The sequence below is a fragment of the Rutilus rutilus genome, assembly GCF_951802725.1.
Source record: "Rutilus rutilus genome assembly, chromosome: 10".
NCBI classification, from domain to species: Eukaryota; Metazoa; Chordata; class Actinopteri; order Cypriniformes; family Leuciscidae; genus Rutilus; species Rutilus rutilus.
The window spans coordinates 17,822,197-17,841,560 of NC_140215.1; the positions used below are offsets into that span (position 1 = coordinate 17,822,197).

General features: G+C 37.7%; 2 protein-coding genes across 7 annotated transcripts in view; one reads left to right on the forward strand and one right to left on the reverse strand.

Moving 5' to 3' along the window:
- arhgap15 (Rho GTPase activating protein 15) overlaps window positions 1–12,309 on the forward strand; it is a 36,719-nt gene extending 24,410 nt beyond the window's left edge. For both annotated transcript variants that reach the window (XM_084422294.1, XM_084422295.1), the window contains 2 exons: window positions 6,101–6,206; window positions 11,852–12,309. In XM_084422294.1, the coding sequence (XP_084278420.1) occupies window positions 6,101–6,206; window positions 11,852–12,035 (290 nt within the window). In that variant the 3' untranslated portion in view covers window positions 12,036–12,309. The remainder of the gene's footprint in view (window positions 1–6,100; window positions 6,207–11,851) is intronic.
- A 5,806-nt stretch (window positions 12,310–18,115) lies between these two features.
- The window catches only part of gtdc1 (glycosyltransferase-like domain containing 1), a 39,947-nt gene continuing 38,698 nt past the window's right edge, over window positions 18,116–19,364 (reverse strand). For all 5 annotated transcript variants that reach the window (XM_084422297.1, XM_084422300.1, XM_084422299.1 and 2 more), the window contains exons 10-11: window positions 19,116–19,207; window positions 18,116–18,385 (exon numbers count right to left, since the gene is read on the reverse strand). In XM_084422297.1, the coding sequence (XP_084278423.1) occupies window positions 18,284–18,385; window positions 19,116–19,207 (194 nt within the window). In that variant the 3' untranslated portion in view covers window positions 18,116–18,283. The remainder of the gene's footprint in view (window positions 18,386–19,115; window positions 19,208–19,364) is intronic.

Sequence of the window (19,364 nt, forward strand, 5' to 3'; positions counted from 1 at the left end):
ACAAGTCTACTGCTGTAGAACAGGACTGTTTACACTGTACACTTGGGAAATGTAACTTGCTGGCACAAAGTCTTGATTTCTAGTATGTAGGTTACTAAGCTCCTCCCCTGTCTGTAATATTGGAATGGTTTAATGAAGCTTGCAGCTCGTCTTACATTTCATTTACTGAAACTGTCCAACAGCCTGTTACATTGATCTCACCAGATCACTGACAAGCAATTTCAGTGAATCCTGCTGATATTTGAGTGGCTCAGGTCTTCTGCATTGGTCCATCACTGTCAGAAGAGGACAGCTTCTCTAACCATGGCTGCCCTTTATTTGGGTGGTATTAACTAAAGGTCTCTGGAATGGTACTTTGGACAAGGATCCATTCAATTAGGACAGCTGCCCAATCACAGACTGCTTCTGGAAGTCTTTGTGGAACTCAAACTCATTTAGGCTTATTGGACGTTTGGGCAAATTATTCATATGTAATCTTCAGGCTTAACACCCAACATTTAAACGGCCCCTTCTCTCACGATTTGTGAGAAGCTCTGAGCACATTTCATCTTCTCACTTGCAATGTATGTTTATGCACAATATGTGCTCACTCCCGCAAATCAACATTTGGGCTTCCCAGGGTCCTCAGGTGAACAGTTGGCCTAATTTTCCATTCTTTCAATCAGTGCCTGTTGTGGATGTGGCAGCCACCGGCTCTTGGCTCACGATGGACTAAATCTATTATTCATATTGCCTGGTATCTTAGCGACATTGTCCTGCCACCTGTCCAATAGACAAGCTCGCCTTGTTATACAAAGTGAAGACATACTTGTTGACAAATGGTGGCTTTGTTCTCCGGGCCCACACACACAATCCAACGTTTGTGTAGTAATCTGGAAAGTTCGCTCAGAGGGACTGTATCGTTATATCACATTTGAAGATGACCAATTGCATATTTTTAAAAACTAGATCGTAACATTTTCCAGTTTGACTTTTAACATTATTTTATATGAAACTTGTCACAATGGTAGTGTGAAATGTGCTGAAATAATACCAATCAGAGCTGCGTCAGACAGTACATCTGTCATAACATAATTGTTTGCCTATTCTGATGTTATGCTCTTTCAGCTGACAGTTCAAACTTCAGCCTGTGAATCACAAGTCTTTACATTCTATGCAGCTTTCCTCATTTGTGCAAAGTGGCCTCATTGCCATGCAAAGCTAGCATGCAGAAATATTTTCAAACGCATAAATCTCTTCCCAGTCTCTATATTTCATCAAGAAGTTTTTCATGTTTAATAAATTACAGCGCCGATCCTCTAAGACTTTGTTATTCATAAAGCAAAGTATTCAATTGGGATACATTTAAAATCTTAATCATAACCTGCAGGACTATTTGCAGTGTGCTAATATTTGCCTTGACGGGGCTTAAAGAAGCCCGCAGACAAAGCTCGCAGATGGGCTTATCCTGGGAAGCAAAGCTGTACTGCAGTAAAGATGGTCTCATTGTTTGTAATTGGATTATATTCACAGATTTTTGTAACCAAAAGTACATCTATTCTTTACTGTACATCAGCTCTTTTCTCAAAACAATGATGCTCTCAGTTTGATTTATAGAGTTTACACTGCAGTGACACATTTGTGCAGCCATGGGTACATAATTCTTTTTTTATCTGAAGTATAATATCAAAAAGTGACATCCTGTTTTGTCATTTAACAACAGAAAAACACATTTGCCAGCAATTACCAATGATACCTATAATTAAAAAATAATAATTTTGAAAATAGTACACCAGATTTATCTCTAAATGGCAGTTTCATCAGCATTTTTTTCTTTTTTTTCTGTACGGCAATAATGCAAAATTGTATGCACAAAAAATACTAAATGTGCACTATTTTTTTTTTTATTATAATATATAAATAATATATATATATATATATATATATATATATATATATATATATATATATTTTTTAATCCATGCACCTTTTGTGTTTTTTCATATAATTTTGTATTATTAAAATACATACTAAATTGTAATTGTATTTATTATATATGATATGATATGATATGATATGATATTATATTATTATATTAGAGTTTTTAAACATACGTTTGTGTGCCTGTACTTTCACATTAGGTTTATAAAAATAAAATGAAAATGCATGCATAATGGATTTGATCTAAGAATGCCCACTGCATGCCTTCATCAAAACATTGCCTTCCTTTTAAGAGTAATCCCCTTTGATCAGAACACTGTAAGTGTAATGCTTACCATGGTGAATTCATGCTGATTTAGGGTGTAGGCATTTTGAACGTGTTTTATATTAATGACACTGTCCCACCATCTGTCCAAAATACAGGACAAGGGACCATCTCCAATATGCTAGCCACCAAAGGCAAAGTAATTAATGACAGCAATAATGCCAGCAATAATGACTAGATTAAATATTTTACAGGCCGACTGCCATGCAGTGTCAAAGCCAAAAGAAAGCTAACGGCCTCCACTGAGCTAATGCTTGAAGAGAAAGTCATAAAAAAAAGATATTGCTTAAATAAAGTAATGACTGAATGTTGATGAAAACTGTAGTGAGGATTTCTAGTTCATAACACACATTGTTTCACTAATTATGTGGCCTTGACATTAAAAATACTGTGTTAAAACGTTATTATTTCGATAATAATCATCATTTGCATGATTTTGAGGCCTAACGTTGTAACTTATTCCATAAAAAAAGTACAAAACCGTGTCCCTCTGCTAGTGGTACCTAGAGGAGCGGGTCAGAGATTCACTCTCTGTCCTAGAACATGGTCTCTGTCTGTGCTCAATTGACAGACCTGGCATCTGACAGGGGCATCTGCTCGCCGAGCCTGTGCCAGCGCGGTGTATACACGGAGACATCTGCTCCATTAGTGCCCAGGGGGCATCCTGGGCAGTACAGTAGACTGGGGGCATAGCTACTGCCAGCTCTCTTCCATAGCACATCCCATGAATAGCATGGTGTAGCTGTTAGCCATCCTCAGTAGGAATAACCAGTGATGTTTTCTTAGAGGGAGATAGATTTTGCTCTGTTCAAAATGTGTAGACATACATAATTGATTTACAGCATTGCAATTTTCTATTATTATGATATTTAATCAATAGAGTTACACTAGGTACAGTATCATTTGATGGTGCATTTTTAACCTTAATGGGTATCTATAATAAATTGCATGCTTTAAAACATCTTTGGTCAGCATTAGAACTTTCTCTCCCATATGAAAAGTATAATGTGTGAATGTCAATAGTATATTGTAGATGCCTGTATGCATGTTTAAATTGACGGCGTGAGGCAATTTTTGTGAAAACGTCATTTGAAAGAGAATTTGTAAGCATTCTATATGAATGTCTGTAAGTATATGTAAGTATGAAAGGATTAATTAAAGGGATACTTCACCTCTGGGAAGATGAATGTGTATTTAAAATAGGTAATTTAAGTAGCAGAAATGTGAAGAAATTTTTGAATTTGGAGCTTTCTAGACTGAGAAAAGCCAGAAAATGTATTTTTGGCTTATGTGGATGAAAGACAACAACTCCCAGAATGCACTTGCTTCGCTGCCTTAGGAGGCCACGCCTACCGGTAAGAGTGCGCACTGCAGTTGAAAACAACAAAGCTAGCCTACGTGATGAGTTTGCGAGGGATTTAGAGATCGTCCAAAATGTCCGGGATTCGGCTTTTTGCGTTCTACAGTCGCCATTCATTCATCATGTTTACTGTGGCGAGCAGGACGAGGCTGACGGCCGCGGGAGAACGGCGCGAGGCCATTACTGAGACGCGCCGGTCTCGCATCTCTCACAGAGGAGCGGGAATTTTTCTTAGCAATGGTAAAACGCACATCAACCGATCACTTGTTTAGCGTTCATGTAAACACTACATTCAAATTCACCAATCGGAATGAATTCAGTTAGATTGAAAGGTGTGCATGTGAACAATGAATGGCGACCGCAGAAAGCAAAAGCTGAATCCCGGACATTTTGAACGATCTCGCCCGCCGGAGTCCGGGAAAAGGAGGATGGTTACTTACTCAGCTTTCTCCTACTATTCAGCTTTCTCCACAGAACAAGAGCCTGCTAGCTTAGCTTCCACAGAAAGACGGCTGACTGTGTGTACATTCTGACTGAGTGAGATCCCTCCCTCTATGGGCGGGCTGAAAACATGCGGAACAACGCCATCTACTGGCTGTAGTCTTTAGCCTCTGTCCAGAAAATCCTCCGATGACGCAAAATGACGATTTTTGCGTCATCGGAGGATTTTTTCCAGACAAAAAAGACATAAATCTCTTGTCTCAGGGGGATATGAGGGTGGAAAGCATGGTAATTTGAAAATACTACAGGTTTTCTACTAATACAAAGCTTAATGCTAAATCCTGAAGTAACCCTTTAATCAAAATGTGTCACAGAATACAATTGTTTGGTGTACTTGATGTACCATATATGCAAAGGATTCAAAAGTTTGTGGTCAGAAATAATTTTTTAAATTATTTTAAAACAAATAATAAGGACACATTCATTTGTGACAGTAAGGGATTTTAGATTGTTACAAAATATTTATATTTCAAATAAATACGTTTTTTTTTACTTTCTATTACTTTCTAAATCTGTTTTCACAAAAATATTAGGCAGCACAACTGTTTTGCAGTGTTGATAATAGTAAGTAATGTTTCTTGAGCCCCAAATCAGCATATTAGATTGATTTCTGGAGGATCATGTGACACTGAAGACTGGCGTAATGACTTAATTGCCATCACAGGAATAAATATATTAAAATAGAAAACCGTTATTTAAATGGTATTCTTTTTTTTTACTGTGTTTTTATCAAATACATGCAGCCTTTGTAATCATAAGAGACTTCTTTCCAAAACATTAAAGATCTTACCGACCTCAAATTTTTTAATGGTAGTGTATATATGTAAGGAACTTGTGACTTATAATCTTGGAGGTCCGTTAATACTCTTTTAAACAAATCCGTTCCGGTGAAATTTGACCTGAGGGAGTTTGGAGTGCACACAGGTGGCCCCGTAAAAGCTCCATTTCAACATCTGCTCAGGTTCCATAATGATATTGATCAAAAGCATCGATTAAATTATTTAAATACCCTCTAATCCTCCAGATTCTTGTCAACAATAAATTACCCTTTTACTTATTTTACCATACAATCTTCTTCACATCAACAGTGTTTGAAATAATACAATCAGCTACATTACTATATCCATCATAATGGATTTAGAGAACTTCAAAGTGTCAAAGGTCAGGTACTGACTCTGATGTAGAACAGTCAGCGCACAGGTTGGTGTCTCTCAGGAGTTTGCCATGAGGTCATCAGCCATCTGACATGTAAAGAGCAGCGGGGTCAGGAGGTCACCGGTTACAGCTTGTGTTACAGCATAACAGCTTTTAATGGACGTGGACTATTGCGGACCATTAGCACCATTCGCATGTGCTTTCATGTAGGAAACCTGCCTGCAAAATGACAGCATTATAGGGGTGTATATACTTTGATTTTACAGATGGACAGGACTATTTTTTCTAGAACTTCTTTAATTTCATCCATCCATGAGATACTGATTGCATAGAATCAAAATAGTTTTGCTGAGGAGTGTAATAGTGTCAGATAACCGTGCAAATATATTTGCATAGCTTTATAATTGCATAAGGTTATAACTGCATAACACAGTTTTACTAAATGCTGATTGCTCCTTTTTGGCAGCTTAAAAAGGGATTATGTTGTACATGAGTTAGAAAGAAAATTAAAACAGACATAATGAACAATTAAACATACCAAAAGTAAGAAGATATAATCAGATAAATGGAGTAATCTATTCGATTACTGTACATATTGGCTATCTGGTAAGTCAGCATTTTGGAATGGGACACATTCTGCATGTGGCCTTCTCGAGCATGTCTGTATAATTAATAGAGAGAAGGATAATGGTCCAGTATTAGGGAAAATTTTGATGTTAGATGAGCTATGTTAATGAAAAAGTGATGGAAAAGACATTAACTTCTCGCTGAACCTAGAGGTTCAAACGAAGGAGCAATACTCAAATCAAAACATTTCATCATCTCTTCCTTGCCAACAGAAATTAAGGAGCCCACACAGAAGGTTCAAGCCATGAAGAAACTGATCCATCAACTCCCCAAACCCAACCACAACACCATGAAACTGCTCTTCCACCACCTGAGGAGGTATGTCTGCATCCATAACACCAAATAGTAGATCCCACAGGACTTTTTAGGGGCCTCTGAATCATTTTAGGTGGGTGGACTGGATACCATCTACGTTGATAGTTTTCTTGTTGAAAGTCACGAGTAAGACATTTTACACAATAAATTGACCATTTGTGTTCAATTGTGAGATCTTTGTATTTTCCTCTCAGTGTCTGTTTTAACTATCTGAGCTTGATTGATATCTGTTGATAGCTTCAGAAAGTTTGTGCAAACTTTTCACAAACTTCTGTGGTGTGAAACCTTGCACTCCTTTCACTAATAATAGTCAAGCTCAATGAAAAAGACTTTGTTTGAAAGCATGTTTCTTTGCACGTCTCAACATCTGAGCTCTCATTAGGCATTTTTGCAAGTCTACATTGTGAAATTGCAAAGGACTGACATTTACATGACTATCTAGCTATCTAATGACCTAGCTAGGCTTTCTTCATGAAGGAAATAGTGACAGATTTTTCTATATTAAGGAAATAATGATTTTAATTTCAATTTTGGGTGAATAATCCCTTTGAGGATTATCTACCAAGTTACCAATCACAGGTTGTGTCTGCTCTGCTCCACTAACTGACCAAAACCAGGCTAGACTATAAAGGGAACTTCCCATTTTTACCATAAATTACAAAGACATTCTCTTCATTCAGTAGTTTTTTTCAGTGAGACCAACAATAATGCCCAATCTGAAAACCTACTAAAGGCCTCAGTAAACAGGATGCAACATGAACAGAGGACTTAATATGAACCATAATGTGTGTGTGTGTGTGTGTGTGTGTGTGTGTGTGTGTGTGTGTGTGTCAACGCTCAAGTCCTTGTCCATGATAGCGCTACTGGCACAGCCAGAAGGCCATATGGCTAGTCTCCATCTCCCAGGAGGGGTGTTCTATCCCACTTTACCCTTCTGCACATTTACCACCCTGCACAGGAGGGCCACAGGACTCATCTCAGATTGATGAGCGCCCCCCTCCTCCCTTCCCCCAATGGAACATGCCCTTTGGCACTAGTGCTAAAGTCTGTTGGGTTGCCCATGCCAGGTCTCCCAATCAGAAAACACTAATGTGTGACTGGGAGAGAGACACTCAATGAACGACAGTCGATTTCTAGACAGGAACATGATATTCGGAGAGTCTGAAAATGTGCTGAACAAAACTAGGTCTGCATTCCATGAGATAGCTTGATGATTTTTTTTATTTTTTTTTATTTCTGGTTAACATGCTACAACACAAAACTGCTGCCTCCTCTTCTACAGTATTGCTCATGAGTTTTACAAATGCATTTGCCACAGCTAATGAATTTTTTTTTTTTTTTTTTTTTTACATTATTCTCAATGTTTAACATTTAATATGGATTATTATTATTATTTTTATTATATCATTATTGTAAATGTGTTTTGAGCTTTTTTGTGTTGTTTACCCCCACAACTCTATCAAGGTTGTCATTATATTATATTATATTATATTATAATTCTGCATATTGTTTACCATTTAATATTGATATTATTATTATTATTATTAGTAGTAGTAGTAGTAGTAGTTTTATTATTATATATTTAATTACTGCAGATTTGTATTGAACTTGTTTTTTTGTTTTGTTTTTTGCAATTTGTAGTTTCTTCTGTCTTTACAGATGATATACACATATATTTCACTGTGAATGTAAATCTACACAAGCTGCCCCTCTAACCCCAACAAAGTACTGTACCACCATAGTTGGGAATCACTGTTGGTTTTGCAGCGTTTCCAAATCTGTAGTCAAATCTACAGGCACGAGGGTAAAGCATTACCATAAATTCACTGAATGGCGGCATTAGAAAATTCATTCAACTTTTATTCTGCTTACTAAAAAGCTGTTACAGTGGAACTTGTGGTGACACTGAAAATCCCTGTAGTGCCACCAAGTCTGTTCCTTCTCCACAGCGACGTTCTCGCCGGTCCTTTCTCTCACTATTAGAGCAATAAAGTGCTTCGAATCCAAAGCACAGTGCTTTGCTTTGTGGGTACCACACCCTGACCAAGTGATGTGGTTCTGTTTATTTTATATTCTCACTTAAGTCATACTTGTTTCTGTCTACTGCTTTCCCTCTCTAAATATCAGGATGACTTTCCCATGAATAAAGGCAAGGAATGTGCGGTCACAGTGAATTAGGTTAAAGTGTGTGTTGTATCTGTTTTCTAAGACAAATGTAGTCATTTTGAAGTCTGGAGTAAGATGAAGACAGAACAATGAGGTTATAGGTGCCATGCAGCTTATGGTACAATGCATAAAATAGTATTGATAATAATGCATACATAATTAGCTTGTTTTGTCAAGCAACTTTGGCAGCAAATGGCCCAAATGTCACTTTTCGCCTATACACTTCCTGTCCTCTAAAACAGGTATAGTTAACTGAAGCGTCTCTCTGAACTCCTACTGTCATGCCTTTGTAGGTTATATTTTGCGCTGACTTGGCTCATCTAAAAAGTGGTGAAAGTCAAAAGCTCTTTGTTGTGGGCGCTCTCTATGCCCGCATGGAACCAATGTTCTTTTTTTTTCTTTTGGTCCGTGGAGCCTGGATTCAATAACCAGTTGTGTGCTCGCATTGTGATGATGTGGTCAAGGCAACCAGATTTTCTCAACAGTACACTTGCTCAGTAGTGCTATTTATGCCATTTTTTGTGGGAGGTTTTGTCACCACCGCTCATATTTCCCGTTTACCACAAGTGATTTAAAAGGCCACAGGTTTTGTTTTTTGTTAGTAATTCAAGGTTCCGTTTGCCTTTGTGCTGGGAAAGAAACCTGGAGAAACCTCTGATCAGGAAAGCCAAGAAAAAAAGAAAAAAAATTCTTCTCATCTATGTTTGGTGTTTCTTAAATTAGATTGAAGAGAAGTGCTGCTGTGCAAATTTTGATATCCACAACAACAGTATATGCACAGCAATTTATTACCTTTTATGGAGCAGACAGGAAATAATAATAATAATAAAAAAACAGTAAACAATAAAAAGAAAATCTGAATATTGTAAGTGGAAAATCAAAGTCACGCTCAAGCCCCCCTGATAATAGCGAGCCTTTCTTTTATTAGTTCAGTCAATGCCGTCGTCTTACAACACGAAAATGACACAGTTTAAAGCTTGGAGCGATTCTGTAACCCCCACCCCACCCCACCTCAATTTATTATTCGTCCCATGATTCTTCAGGAGCCAGTTAGGCTGACCCAATTAGCACTGGCCTCCTAGGCGGGGAATGACGGCATTGTGCGCTATCCTCCATTTCCTGTCATGCCTCGCTTGCAAACGAGATGCTAATTAATAACCATTGGCATCTTGAGCCGTACACGTCGGCTTATGTACGGGATATCAATGATTTGTCAGATTCAACCAAGCGTAACGCAGTCACCTCCGGTCAAGCTGCCCACAGCCTGGCCCTTACCCAGACACCAGAGCAAAGCAACTTCACTGGGCTCCAAGTCAGCTGATGGTTTAATGAGCGCATTTTGCCATAAATACCCAGATACTGAGGACCAGATTGCATCCTTCCCTTTTCCAAATCAACAAAAAATTTTACTGAAAGTGTTCATTTAGATGAGGTGTGTAAAGATGCATTCTCTTACATATCTGGGGATAAGATATGGGATTTTAACACAATATTTTGTTTTAAAAATGATAATGGGGTATATATTATAAACACACACACACACACACACACACACATACTGGTTTCCATGTTTTATGGGGACATTCCATAGACATAATGATTTTAATTCTGTATATTCTTTCCCCTAACCCTAAACCTATCCCTAAACACAACACTCACAGAAAACTTTAAGTATTTTTACATTTCCCCCCCAAAAATCATTCTGTATGATTTATAAGCTGTTTTCTTCATGGGGACCAAATAATGTCCACACATGGTCAAAAATTACTGGTATTACTATCCGTGTGGGGACATTTGTTCCCCATAACACAGGGAATACCAGGTACACACACAGACAGACAGAGAAACAGAAATATAAAATTCTCTTTTTTTCTCTTTTTCTTTTTTTTTTTAATGCATGTTATATATTTATTTATATTCATACATGTTTTTGGTGATAGACATTATGTTAATACAAACTTATTTTAATAATAATAATGATTTATAGACATTTATAGACATATATGCAATGTTATCATTATTTTAGAACAAAAAAATGAAAAACTATATATATATACACACACACAGTTACAGTTATTTTTTATATGCATGTTATATTTTTTGTTCAAAACGTTTTGAAATTCAAGTGATAAAATATGTACACTTTTTGCATTTTATATAATTTATATATATGATATTTAAATATGCCACTCAAGACAAGTCATTTCCTTTACATGGCTCTCTTTGATGACAGTGTGTTTACAGGCTAAAGAACAGTTTTTTTTGCCTGCTAGAAAGCGTCTTAGTATTGCATGTGATACTACTGTAATTGAAAATGATAATGACTGTAATTAAGCTTCTATCATGATTTTAATCGATCTGGCATTACTGATAGAGGGGATGAATGTGAAGGGGGTCATGTATATAGTGGTGTCACAGTGGCATAATTACCAAAAAAACACTAAAAGGTTCAACAAAAAGCTTCATATTTAATGTTTTGAAAAATCACTTCGGGAAATGAAGTCTCTCTCCTTAAGATCATTAGCAGACCATTAGCAATGGCAGCCGAGATCCTTACATCATAGTGCGCTAATTAGGTTAAAATGCTCATGGCAGGACAAGCGTCTAGCTGTGATGTACAGGGGAAACGAAATGGCCGAGGTTAATTATACACATTAATGGGGAATTATTGAGAGCGCTTGGCCTGCCTCTTAAGTTGTGTTTCTCAGCTGAAATGGCTTCCTAAAGTCCTAATAACACACGCGGAGGGACGTCACATGTAGCACCATCATTACCTCTTTACAGCTGAACGTGCCTAGTTGAGGAAGCCTGTGCGTGAGTATTTTGACAACAACACGGGGATTATAGATTGTTGAATTGCATTGCATAATTGTAGACCATTATTTTGATAGATGTGACCATAAATGTAGATGGCACAGGACGTCAGTTACACTACGGTACAATATATGTGAGTGCAGTAAACCCAACACACTCCTAATCAGTACCTTTCAGGACTGGGCCGCTGTAAAACCATGCAAAGTTTACTTCAAAATGTTAAGCCTGCTTCCCACCTCTTAGTCAGGATCCCGTTGACAACTTGGAAGGCAGCCCTCCACCACAATCCCTCCCTCCCTCCCACCCTTTCCAGGCCTCAACCCATAACAGAGCCAGAGGGCTCCAATCTGGCTCCTTCTAAGAGTCCTCCAATACCCCAGTATTGATTGTCTCTCCACCACAGCCAAACCTCAGCTCAGAGACGTTCTGCTAAAAGTGCGCTTAGATGCCTCCAAAGACCAGGCACAAGTCCTCAAAAACACCCTGCCGATGGTCCGTCACCAATGTTCAAAGTAGGTTTTTATGACAGGAAACGTGCACACTTTAAGCTTGGAGGAAATGGTTGTACTTGTACGCCATTGTCAGTTCTTCCATTAAGGATCTTCACGAGAAACTAAATTCACTGATATTGTATTACATCAATGATCCTGTGTTTTTCTGTTTTACAGACTCTTGACGAAGTCAAAGAAAAACTTAATGTCGACCCAGGGCATCAGCATTGTGTTTGGACCGACTCTCATGTGGCCCGAGTTTGAATCAGGAAACATGGAAGTCAATATGGTGTACCAGAACCAAATAGTGGAGTCCATTCTCATTGAATGTGTGGAGATCTTTGGACCAGGGGGCATGTAAAGTGATCCCAGAGTATTCTGGAAAGAGACTGCCAAAAAAACAAAAACGTGTTGGCTGGCTGGATGTTACGCCCATGTAAAATAATTTCTTGCTCCTTTTGCCATTTGAAAAGGTTTTTTTAACAGTCAAATTTATACTTTTAATATATAAATTTATATTTTTGTATAATGCAAATTTCACATTGTATCATACCTGAAACCATCATTGATAAAGTTGAAAAGCTGTATATTTGTAATGATAATGGTAGGGAAATAAAGCAGTTTTTGTAAATGGGTTTTGTATACTGATATTTCGCATTACATCATTTTAATTTTGAATGTAGGCAATTTTTGCCAGTTTTTTGTTAAACTTTTATTTGGCACAAACCTAAACCAAGGGCCTCATTTATAAATCGTGCGTACGCACAGATTTGAACTCCGAGTGTGCGTAAGCTAAATTCCACAGCAACGTTCATATTTATAAGAACAGACTTTGATGTGAAAAAATGCTTAGCACCATGTCAGGTTCTAAGCAGACTTGCACTTTCCTTGTGGCAGAGAGTCGGAGGACTGCAGGTATTTGGAAATCTAAGCAATTCTTGCCGCTCGACATTCTCAAGTAAAGCATTTGGACGTTGACTGGCGCTCTTTTATATGTTAATGACATTAATTAAGTTGTGTTTACAAGATGGAGATCTGAAAACATTCAGCGGCGCAATTTGAAGATCATTTGCGATTTAAAAATGTCACATCTGGAAGAGAGGCGTACGCACGTTTTCGTTTTCGGACTCACAGGTACGCACATTGGAGGATTGATCGTACGATCAAACGTAGGATGGTTTCTACGCAAGATTTCATAAATGAGGCCCCAGATCTTGTGGTTATTTTCTAGCGGCGCAAACTTGCTGTTGCAACAGGTATTTGCTTTATTATATTGCGACGTTGTGTTTTATTAATGGTAGATATGTACATGTATTTGGTTGTTTTTATTTTAAGTAAAATTATTTTTCATTAAAACAGTAAAAAAGATACATGCCTTTCAAGAATATTTCATGTTGTATTACAAAGTTTTCTGCCTTTACTTCTGCAGCCTCCTTCTGTCACTCTATGGGCTCTTTGCATTGTCAGATAACGTACAGCGTGATCACATCGGTTTCTAATCAAACTGCCAAAGTCCTCTCCAATTCTCGAACAGCAGTCTCTTTTTATTTGCTTCCCGCAGGCCAGTACTGAGACTGTCTGCATGGAATGTGTTTTTAATTCCATCCCAAAGATAAGAGAGAGTCTGTAATTACGGGAAGAGCCATCCATCCTTGTAGCATTTTCCCTGCATCAGATCCCTCATAGTTTGGCATCTCGAGCAGTAATGATGAAGGGGTACTGGAGGAACAGGAGGGCGACATAAACCAGATTTGCGGGCTGTGCGTCTTTCTAAATCTCGACTGAAAATAACGCAGTGAAATGAGCTGCAGCTTTTAGTGACCTCTCTGGCACAGCTGCGCTTCACTCTGGGACCTTAACGAGTTCGGCAGGCCACCAAGACCTTCATCTCAGAACCTTTGAAAAGAAACACAGTTTGGGTTTTTTTTTTCTTCACAAAAAGTTTACAGAAAGCTTGGATCTTGTATTGAACACATTGTCATTATGTCTTGACACCTAAAAAAAAAGTTTCACATGCCAGGCATGCTCAATTGCTTCAACGCTGGGCGAGAAGGAAAAAGGAAAAAAAGATGGCACTAAAAGCCATGATTATGATTCTAATGCAGTCAGAGTTTTAAGTTAAACACACCCTGTGAACTCAAGTGTCTTCTATTTGACACTTGAGTTCCAATAATATAGGATGTAATTTAGGTGTGATTGTACTTAAAAATGTCAGGCAGCAAGTCATTTCAACTTAAATAACATTAAACTGACTTTAAAAAAAAAAATTTGAATCTTGTATAACTTATCACAATAAGTTCAGCAATTTCAATTTTTTTTAAAAGTTAAAGCAATGTAAAAACATATGTTGTCATAACTTATTGATCATATATTTTTTACAGTGTATATACTGTGTGTTACTGTGTATAAAAAGTAATTCTTCAACAATGTAATTAGATTACTGTACCAAGTACTCTCTCTCTCTAAAGAGTATTGGTATTACTTATTATTAATTACTTCCTAAATATAAAGGGGCAGACACGAAAATGCACATTTGATTCTTTCTAATAAACAATAATTGCATAAATGATTCTTCAACTGACCAAAGCGCATAAAGGGAGGTTACATTAAAAACATTGTACAGTAACATTGAAATTTGATGGTAAATCCACTATTGTTTTATATAGAATTGTCGTATAGTCTATACAGTATTTAATGCAATTACATCAGAAGTAACTGTAATTAAATTAGGCTACAGAAAAATTAAGAGTAATCCCTTACTTTAATTTAATTACATTTCCCTTGAAAAAGTACAGTAATTAGATTACTTCGTAATTAATAACACTCAACACTGTGATATATATGGTCTTGGTCAAAAGTAAGCACTAAACATGTTCAGTTCATTCTTGCATTAAATGCTTCAAATAACAAGAAATCAAAATGTGTGGGTGGATGGACTGAGGTGGTAAGTAACCCAGGGGAGACTATTGGCAGATATTTGCCATGCACACGAAGCGAACGCCCAGATTTATTTTGTGCTAGAGCCCATGGTCACATGACACTGCATGGGCATTGTGCAACACATCTCACACTTTGAGAGCCGTCGTACTGCAGGTGGTGCTTTGCTCATTAATATGTGCAAAATTAACGTCTCCCATCAAATTGGCTTGTGAAAAGGTGTGGTGCATTTTGAGTGTTTGGAACGTGGTGTGAAGTGACTGAATCAAAAAAAAAAAAAAAAAAAGCCAAAGTATTTATTTCAGATTGTTTGCTGCAAAGATTTTGACCTTGCCAAGTGTGTGTGCTTGAGTATATATGTTTTTTAAAGTATCTTATGCTTACCAATGCTGCATTTACTTGATCAAAAATATTATAAAAAAATATTATAAAAATATTTTGTTTTCTTTTGTAATATATTATTAATGTAATTTATTCACGTGAAGGCAAAGTTGAATTTACAGCATCGTTACTTCACTCTTCAGTGTCACATGATCCTACAGAAATCATTCCAATATGATGATATGCTGCTAAAGAAACATTTCTTATTATTATCAATGTTCAAAACAGTTGTGCAGCTTAATACTTTTGAGGATTCTGTGATGGCATTTATATACACTTATCGTCATTATTTGGTAACAAATAAGTTGATCAAATTATCAGGTCTGCTACCACTGTGACCAGTGTGAAGGGCTCTATTGACGCCATGCGGTCGGTGGGCAAGGGGCGCACAAAGCCGTATGAAACTGTGGCCTTCATGTTTTCTCTACATAAGCCAAGACGTTCCACTTCTAATGATTTCATGTAATAACTGGAGACCACTGCGCTTTTCCGAACCCCGACAAACTCCCACACACCCCACCCCCACATTTTGTTTTCCCATCCTTCTTGGCAGAGCTTCATGGAAACGAGCGTCTTTGTAAGTCCGCAAAAAAAACTGAAAAAGAAACGCAAGAAAGGGCCCAAAAAGTAAATGAAAGCATAACAATACAGTGTCCCTGTGAGATTCCTGCCATGTTCTAACCACCAGGCCCCATTAAAAAGAGCCTGGGCTCCAAGAGAACATGGCAGCATATTGATAGCATATGAATGAGTCATACGAGGACAACTACATCTCTTTCTCTCTCTCTCTCTCTTTTATCCATTCCTCCGCTCTTCCTTTAAGATCATAGATCAGGGCAATGTTACGCAAACTCGGAGTGAAAAGATGAGTATTCTACCTGTCACTTCAGCCAGGACCGCCTTCTCTTCCTATGAGGAGAAACACAAGTGATATAATCACACAAGTGTACTGTATAACCACAAACAGTAGTACACACTTTCCCCTTGGTAATGGTATAATTGGACAGCGTGCCACAACATGAGCTGGTGTGAAAAAAAGACTAAAATAAATAAACTCGCATCGAACAGCAAGCAAAGAAAATAAAAGCCTCTTCATGTACACTCCATCCCTAACAAATCATCTACAAGGACCTTCCCTTGTGTAGGAAAATAAATTACTTTAGTATATTATTGTTGTCATTTATTTATATTATTATTATTATTAGATACTAACAATGGCATTTGACGAATAAGAACTAACAAAAGTAAGGTAATAGATATTACAGGTGCTAGTCAGTGGGGTTAAGCAAAGAATTCGAGAGCTGACCTGTTGACCTAGAAGGTTGAATTAATATTCCCGTAATTAAACGAAAATAATACAAAAATAAATACATATTTAATACATATGAAGAAATAAATCCTTCCTAATTTGGTGACAGCCATGCTCAAACTGCACTGTGACCACTAAATTTTGCTCAAGTCAGAACTTGAGGGTTCTCATTAAAGTGCCATTTCCATTTTCCATTTCCTAAATCCTTTTGCTGGTTTCAGAAGAGGCTGTGATGGTTCTGTGCATTTCATTTGCAGCGAGTTTCTGCTCTGAACTCTGTTCCTGTTACGGCGATGATCTCAGAAATGACAGAGAGAACGCTACAAGTGTTCTTACCTTCACTTCCAAGAATCGAATTGAGAGACCATTATCTGATAATGTTCAAAGGTCTGAATATCATAACTAAGCTGACCTTAAACAGACGAGTATTTATACCTGACTCTGTATCAGATCAATTCACTTTAGTGATTCCCCTGTCAGATATTAATATATCTACCAATGTAGCCATATAATATGAATGGCAGCTTTCCAAGCTCTGTGCTGCTGGGAAGGGGGGGTTAAGAAGACCGCACAAGTCTTAATTCCATTTGTTTTGCCATCGAATTCGGCCGGCATTAAATTTGCTTCCCTAGAACACCATCAGTGAGAAAACAGCAACAGGCCAATGAAATGGTTTAATGTGCACTGAGTTTTATAGAGGTTGCTATTAACTTTTTATATGTGGGGTGACATTTTGTGCCGAAACGGCATGTTATAGGCTTTATGGCGTCATTAGGGCCTGACCTCAGGTCGGCCCGGGGTAGATGGCAAACTCATATGACAATGCAGGATAAGGTGCAAACAAGTCAATCACATTCATCTTCTCCTTAGAAATAACACAAGTCTCAAGTATTCACTTTCAGATGAACAAAAAGGCAAATCATTATGATAATGTAGACTCGTTCAAAATATCATACGGCACACAAGTGTCTCACTGACTCCCTAAAATATGAAATACATTACATATGGAGGTAGGATATTAGGACTATTTTTCTATGAGCTATGAAGGAAGCACCCCTATTAATGAGGAGTAATGAGACTAATCTCGATTGCGTGCGAGAAGACGGCAGCGTGATTATATTTGAGCCTTTAATTCGAATCCTCCGTCCGGCGCACCTGAAAAATCGATGCATCTGATATAATAACGCCTGAAAGTCCGCAGCTTTATTAAGAAAATGTCTGATAATAAAGGAGGAATCCTTCAATAACTCCTGCAATAAAAGTCAGGCCTCTTTTAATAACACATATGTTGGCAGGCCTGAAGTGGGCCGTGTGATTGTGGCATTGCTGTGATGTGAAAGCAGACACTTATATCTTTATGGAAAATCTGACAGGCCATTGTTAGTTTGCCCAGATTTTACATTTTGCAAACACATATAAATAGCTAGTTACCATGCCCCCTTAATTATGCAGCGGGTTCCCGGCTGCAACGCACAGCCAGATCTCCGACGCAAGGAAAATAAAAGAACCATATTTAGATTCAACCACAGTCCTGGGGAAGCCTTGCATCAACCTTTACTGAGCCTCGGGGGACTTTGTCACAACCTGGCAACCTCAGGTGGAGCAAGAGCCCACAACGTTTCAAGCCGCAACTTGGCTGCCGCTCTGTCGGAGTGGGAACCAAAGACTCCAGAATTCCAGGCTGGAGTCCTCCGGCACAAAGGATAAAAATGGATATGAACTGAAATATGAGGTGGGCCCGCCTTTGCGCGACACGAAAGCGGTTTCAGGTTTTTTGATTGTTTATTTTTACTTTGTTCTTTTTTTTTTTTTTTCATTAACCACAAATATGAAGTTGCTTTTTTTTCTCCAGCATACGAGGACATTAAAATCACATATACATGTTTTTCTTAAATAATAGCAGAGAGGTTTTATGGGTCATAAACTTTCTTTAACAATGAGGCTGGATTTTAAATCATAATGTATTTCTTGGGGGTCACGAATCATGACATGTGCTCCTCTGTTGACATCATGTCACTGTCTGCTCTCAGGAGGGACCTGAAACCGTCCCCCAGAGTGTCCCAGGAAAAAGCGCTGAGGTTCACCTAGGAAACGGAGAGACAAAGAGAATACGAGGGAATGAGATGGAAAAAGCAGAGAACTGTGAAAGTCTTATGACAGATATGGAATCCGATTGTTTAATGATTAGTGAAGTGGTGGTTCTCAAGTGGTTTCGTTTCAGGATGTAGATTTGAATAATTTCATCATTTTTTATTGTATATTTATTTTTATCAAATGTGTATATCAAGTCAATAATTCAATAACTCAAATTGATGTCAAACCATATTTAATGTAGCCTGTTTTGTTTTTTCTTTTATCTTGCGTGGTGGCAAATCCACCTCAAAATACAGTGGATGCATGACCTTTGCCCTCAAAAACAAAAGAAACAGGAAGCATTTTCTTTCCCTGTGAAAATAAGACTAACTCTCTTTTCCTAACTGTGCATGATTAAATTGATTAAAAAGTATTTCTTTGCATGCAGCATTGCTTTTCTTTCTCCTGCTGTCCACAGTACTTGATAACAGACTTGTGACCCACAAATAAATGACTTGACATGACTGATTTGTTGTATACCTTAACGGGATTAAAAAAAAAAAAAAAAAAAAGGCAGGTTATAATAATGATTCTTGCAAGACGCAAGACTTGCATTGATAACTGATCATGTATTAGCCTTGAATCACAGTGTTTTAAGACTAAAAAGCACTAAAAATGTTTGAATTCTCTGTAGAAGTCTTTGTGGTTGATTTGATTCCCAGTGAAATGAACATTATTTACCTGAATAACATGTTGTCTGACTAATTGTGGACGCTTGCAGAAGTCTTGTAGTCTTTTGCACAGCTGTTCAGGTGTTGAATACAGATATGTTGCTACAAGAGGAAAATCCATATTTGATAAGTAAGAAACCTCAAAGAGCAGATGAGATCGCAGGCACTTTAAGCATTAAAAATTCAGCTGACACCATGCTGTGTGTGATGCTGTACATTATTGAACTGTGGTTATATTTATTTATTTATATAAAAATGC